We start from the raw sequence: 6,275 nt of genomic DNA on the forward strand, positions 1-6,275 counted from the left end.
CTCTGTGAACACAAATTAGTTAGCATAAATCAGTTAAATGACGAACAATTAGCTGTCTATTTACTTGTGATCACTCAGTGTATATCTCATATGATTACAACAAGGATCTGCAACATGATAAAGATATCTCTGAAACTACCTACAATTCAATTCACTAATTCCTGAAATATCTGAAACAAATTTTTAATAAAGTAACTTTTGTTATTATTCACCTATTTTATGCAGCAACTGGTATGATGTTAACCAGGCTTCTGGAATTGATGCAGCTTCTTCAAAGCTAAGGTCCTTGGGCACTGGCATGATATGATCTTCATGAGAAGCAACAAACTCTGCATAACCTACAGAAAAATTATCAGGAATCACAGATCTTTCATTTATATAGACATTCCTTCAGATATTGTGTGTATTAGTTAGAAAATCATAAAATAAAAAAATACAGTAGTTGATTTTAACAACCCAAGTGTTCTCCAGTAAGTTCAGTAACTATAACCTAACAAATTGAAATGATAAAACAAAGATAGTTTTATTATTTGAAAATAATCATTTGCACATGAAAAGTAATCGCTTCAGATAAAAAAAAAATCTTATTATAAATGTATATCTTATTAAGAATTTGTTCTTCTCTTCCAAATAACTTTTGTGAGTTTCTTTTTAAAGCATTTTTGTGGGCCCCCTAATTAAAGATAATTACAGAAAGAAAAAACAATTATGTCACTAGCCTCACATGCAAGTCCATCCTTATAAAAACAAGTTTGGGGCTTCTTTTTTAATACAATCAGGAAAAATTCAGCACTGAAAATTAAAACTCCATAAACTGTGCTATTAAATTTAAAACTACCCTTGTTGAGTATTCATAATGTACTTCTTCTTAACACTAATGTTTAACATAAATCACTCTTGTTCTAACACAGCATCATAAATAACATCATATTTACTAGTAATGTGCTTTCCTTTTATCAAGCATTCCGGTTTCCCATAAGAATGAAAAATAATTGTTTACAAAATTAGCTTATTCTTATTCTTCAGTTTTCCAATAGCATCTTCCTTCTTTTGCCTGCAATAATGTATTTCAATGTTAATCACTGTTTTGATCATTTTACAATACTAGTTTTTATCTTATAAATTTTCATTCCATGTCTTCTGGCTTTTAGGACATTTTTGGTAATCTAGGTCTGGTCAACAACCTTTATTCTATAATAATAATTCCTTCTTATCTGGCAACTTTGCTATTAAAAAGTATACTTTTCCCCCTCCAGCAACCAAAATGTACTGTTCTCCTAATACACCTACCTCCACCTGCCAACAAGGCCATCACATTGTCACCTGGAGTCCAGCCACTAGTGCAACCTGGACCAAGTTTTTCTACTACACCTGCAACTTCCAGTCCAAGAATATCACTTGCACCAGGTGGAACAGGGTAATTACCCATACGCTAATGGATGTAAATATAGTACTTTTTCATATCTAGTCAAATCATTAGGAGTATTCAGTCAATGTAACAGTTCTAATTTTATGCTCCAATTTCACTACTCTAACATATGTTATTTACACACAAAGGGGGAACTTTGTACGACTTTATAATGCCAATTATACTCTACTAACAGACTGCATTGATATAAATGCAGACTGTATACAAAAGATAGACACATGGGGAAAACTGTACCTATTTTATGCATCAGTATGATTCGAGGAACCAATGCAAAGGTGTTGATCTTGGGATGGAAAGAGAAGAGCAGTTGTCCCACTAATATTTTATTATATATCACATTTAAGAATGAAATGCATTGCTATTTATTTAGCTTTTCAGATTCTGGCTGCTTTTTTTTTGAAAATACATTTTAACAAATAATTAGTTCTTTCTACCTCAATATATTTCTTTTATCTATGCCTCTGAACAAAAGTCCTTCTAATGCAGCAAACTTTTATCAATTCAATGCAACATTTTCACTCAATTAACAGATGAAAGAACCAGATTAAATTAATCAAACAAAAATATTACCATTCTAAAATATCTGTAGGTAATGATTAGAGCTGAAACAAACACTCAAATAACAATACAGTTTATAATGAATTAATAAATAATGATTGAGGTTAAATCATTTTCTCACACAAAGCTCACTTCACCTCACCCCCAAATATAGTGAGTGTGTGTGAAGCATAATGAATGCTAGCTGAGAGATTGGAATCAATGAAAAACTTTTTAGGTAAAGCAACTCAAATCACATGACAGATACAAATAATTAAGTGACGTAATAAATATTTGAATTTTTCATTGTGCCTCAAATCTATGAGTGAAAAGTATAAAAATGCTAAATATAAATAAATACCAATTTGGGAGCTGATTGGTGGTAAATGCTTCTGACAGCACTAAAAATGAAACAAAAGGACAATTTACATAGAAATTATCTATTAGGACAGGGTTCATTACCAGTGGGATTATTAATGGTTATATCTGAATGCAGAAATTTCTGAGAATGAAGTCAGTACTGAATATTATTTAGTAACACTGAGTATTCTCTTGTAAACAAACTGTATATTCTATTATCAATAATGTGAGTAATTGCTTTCAACAAGATGATAAACAAAGTGCAACAAATATACAAAAAGAAATATTTTCATTGTCTTTATTGATGACTATTCAAAAACAGTTAATACTTATATTTGAATAGCAAAATCAACTATTCCTTTCAGATATAGTAGTGACATGATGCATTTATTGATGTATTTAACAAAATAACAAATACAAACTGTAAGGATAATTTCTGTTATCGTAACTGATAACCAACCTGAAGTAAATCAACTCTGTTAACAGCTGTTGCCACAACTCGAATCAGAACTTCTTTCTCTCTAAGGCTGGGGATAGGAACTTTCCCAATAAACAACTTTTCTGGTCCTCCAAGCTCAAACTGAGCTGCTCTCATATTTTCACTCGTCATCTGTCTCTAGCTTCAAATAATGTTAACATATATAAGCTGCATAATTTTCTACTTTTTAATAATTTTTACTACAATTCAAACCATTTTATTGCTCTTACCAATTGATTTAAATTTATTAAATAGTATATATTAAATACCAAACAAAAAATGCAAAGTAGACTCTTTTCTCTGCAAGTCAATATTCACACATGTACTTAGGGTCATTTGAAGTTTGCTTTGTTATAGCCATAAATATTTCAAAGATGATGATATTGATTAATGCCATATGAAAATTGTTATATTATTAAAGTGCTGAATGTTTTATGTGCTGTAAGCATACAATATGACAATTCAAGTTAAATGCACTTAAATAGGTCATATTATTTGGAAAGTTGGTTAGAGAATCAAATAGGCCTTCTGTATGAGTTATTTTTGAGATTTTGAAATTTTAATTGGTTAACTTTTCATCTGACTAATTAAATTTCTCTCACCTAGAAAATGAAGAATGTGCAAAATCAGTTTCCAAAAGATTAATGCATCTAATCTATTTTTGTAATGAGTATTTTGGATATATCTTTCTTACATGTTTTGTTACACTGTGGTATTACTTGATGGCTGAATTATATATAAAAAATGTTTTTTTGTACATATATACCAACCATTATATGCGCAGTTTTAAAGAGAATGATCATATCACATACAAAAGAAGAACATAGGTTCCTAATCCATTGAGATTTTGCTGTGTGCATATAACTTTCGTGCAGAATACAGCAACATATACTGAATCACTTGTATTAAGTTAAAAGATTACGCTAAAGTCAGAACAACATATGTATACAAAATCAATCAGGCTTAAGAGGGGCCACTGATACACTTAGCAACCTCTGAAGTTATATCATATCCACTTATTAGTAAAACAAAATAAAGGCCAAAATTCTTTATAAACAAGTTCACCATTACTTTTATCACTAATATTAATGACACTAATTCACAACCTAGGTAACACAAATTACTTTATAAAGATACTTGCATTTGAATTATTTCATTGTTCTTCTGTAAATGTTTTTAAATGAAAATGATTTTTGCCATTATATTATTAAAGAGGCTGAAGTGTAAAATTTGAACTGTTCACTGAACACATTAAATGATCTTTTGACATTTGTTCATCCTTATATTTTGTTTCAAATTTAAACTACTTTGTGTTTGCCTTAATTTTAAGATTCAATTAGAGAGTAAAAATCTAGCTTTGATTAATTTCTTATCAAATTGCTATTACATTTCAACACAGATTCTCGCATGATTTGGCTTTAAATTATAATTTCCTTCATAAAAGAACATTACTAGAGCTTTCAACTGATTGATACTGGTTACCCTACAAACCTACTGATCTTAGATCTACTAGTACTATTACTAATAATAGCATTAAGTAGTTCACAATCCTTACACATGCCGTATCTAGTTTTAGCTCTACTATCAGCAGTAGGGCTGCTATATGATAAGTAATCACATGCCATATTCATATTTGTACGGCGGCCCAGTACAAAGATAATTACCTTCGATATTTCAAGAAATACTAAAATAAATTCAACAAAACGCATCACTAACACAAAATCCGACAAATGTAAACTTACGCACCCAAGTTCGCTATGTTTTCGGGACTAAACAATGTCTGAAATTGAAACGCATGAATTACAATATTAAAGATATTAGTTTACAATATCTAACAGTAACACATCATGCATATCTTGAAATAATTGTTAAAAACATAAAATGACGACACCAACTTTTCCACCTACATAATATCTTTATTGTATAAGGTTAAAAAAATACACGATCTGCGTGTTTCGATGACAAAATGATCCACCATTTTCGATCAGCCTTATGACTATGAGAGAGCTCACTTTAGAGATTAAAAGAAGAGCTGTTTTTTACATATTGTTACGCCTCCGTTCGTTAGTTAATTTTCCGTATAATTTCTTTCTGATGAAACTTTAGCGATACAAGTCCTTTCTTAAATAAAACTGGTTTATTCTCAATACAACTTTGCAATACACTTAATTTCCAAAGTCACGCTATAACAAACGCTATTTCACAACGAACGTCTCACGTGCTCGAATCAAAAATACGTCTCTCTGTGTCCGCAGTTCAATTACCCATAACATTGTTCCCGTCACGTCTTGACCGTCTTATATATAAAAGAATACCGAAATCTAGTAAACGCTCCAGCATTCAGGAAGGGACAGGATCCTTCTAGAAGTTCATGACGTGTTACTAGGGTCACGTGACTTCCGCTGTCGTAACAATATGTTTGTTTATAGTTGAGCAAAAAGCTATACAATGGGTCATCTGTGCTGTACCCACCACGAATATTAAAACCCGGTTTCTAGCCAGGACCAATTAATTGCAGGGCAAATAGGGCAACTGCCCAGAGCCACCAAGTTACTTATTGTCCCCAAGAAGTTCAAAATAAAAATAAAATGAAATAAAAATAGATGAAAATGAAAAACATATATAGATAAAAATAGGTCTAATAGAACATAAAAGTAAAAATAGATCCATTTTTAAAAATAAATATGTTACATCTTTTCAAGTCTATGAATGCCATTGTTTTTGAGTCTAATATTTTTAAATTGTATATTTGTAGTGAAGCACAAAGCTACACAATGGGCTATCTGTAATCTACCCACCACAGGTATCGCGACCCGGTTTCTATCGTTGTGTTACGACAGCGGAAGTGACGCAACGCTGGGAACATGCGTGCTGGATTTTCTAGAAGGATCATGAATATTCCTGGCAACTATGGTTTGTTCCAGGCGCCCTCTTTTTTTTTAGTAAATAAGCCTGGGGAGAAAAACCAGCGCGATCAAAAAAAGACAGAATTGCATAAATAGATATAGATATAGATAATTGAGTCAAGCAAACAGTAGGCACCGTAAGTAAAGTGTGTGAATCGCTGTGAATTATAGCGTGTGTTTAAAAAAGTAGTTAAGTTAAAGTGACTGGAAATTCGGTGTATTACAAAGTTGTATCGAGAAAGAATAAACTAGTTTTATTTAAGAAAGGACTTGTATCACTGAAGTTCCTTGGAAACAATTTACACCGGAAATTAACAAACTAACAGAGATGTAACAAATTGGTGTCAGAGAGTGGGATGGAAAAGAAAAAACGATGGAAATGAGAAGTGGCAAATCAAACTACAGCTTAGCAGATTGGGTGGCAGCAATACAAGAACAGCAAAAGAAACAAGAAGATAGATTACAGCAGCTGTTACTAAAGATACAAGTGAAGCAAGCACACCCTTCTACTATGCAGGATGCAATGGCCAAAGCTCTTGAATTTGAATCCTATGTTAAGTCCAGC

General features: G+C 31.6%; 1 protein-coding gene across 8 annotated transcripts in view; it reads right to left on the reverse strand.

The window, feature by feature from the left end:
• LOC106477035 (quinone oxidoreductase PIG3-like) overlaps positions 1-4,906 on the reverse strand; it is a 9,587-nt gene extending 4,681 nt beyond the window's left edge. Inside the window, exons 1-4 of one of the 8 annotated variants that reach the window (XM_022380744.1) lie at positions 4,712-4,906; positions 2,787-2,942; positions 1,291-1,432; positions 213-338 (exon numbers count right to left, since the gene is read on the reverse strand). In XM_022380744.1, the coding sequence (XP_022236452.1) occupies positions 213-338; positions 1,291-1,432; positions 2,787-2,936 (418 nt within the window). In that variant the 5' untranslated portion in view covers positions 2,937-2,942; positions 4,712-4,906. The other 7 variants (XM_022380742.1, XM_022380746.1, XM_022380743.1 and 4 more) reach the window with 7 other exon arrangements.
• Between the last annotated feature and the right edge of the window lie 1,369 nt (positions 4,907-6,275).

This window comes from Limulus polyphemus, unplaced genomic scaffold (genome assembly GCF_000517525.1).
Source record: "Limulus polyphemus unplaced genomic scaffold, Limulus_polyphemus-2.1.2 Scaffold12591, whole genome shotgun sequence".
NCBI classification, from domain to species: Eukaryota; Metazoa; Arthropoda; class Merostomata; order Xiphosura; family Limulidae; genus Limulus; species Limulus polyphemus.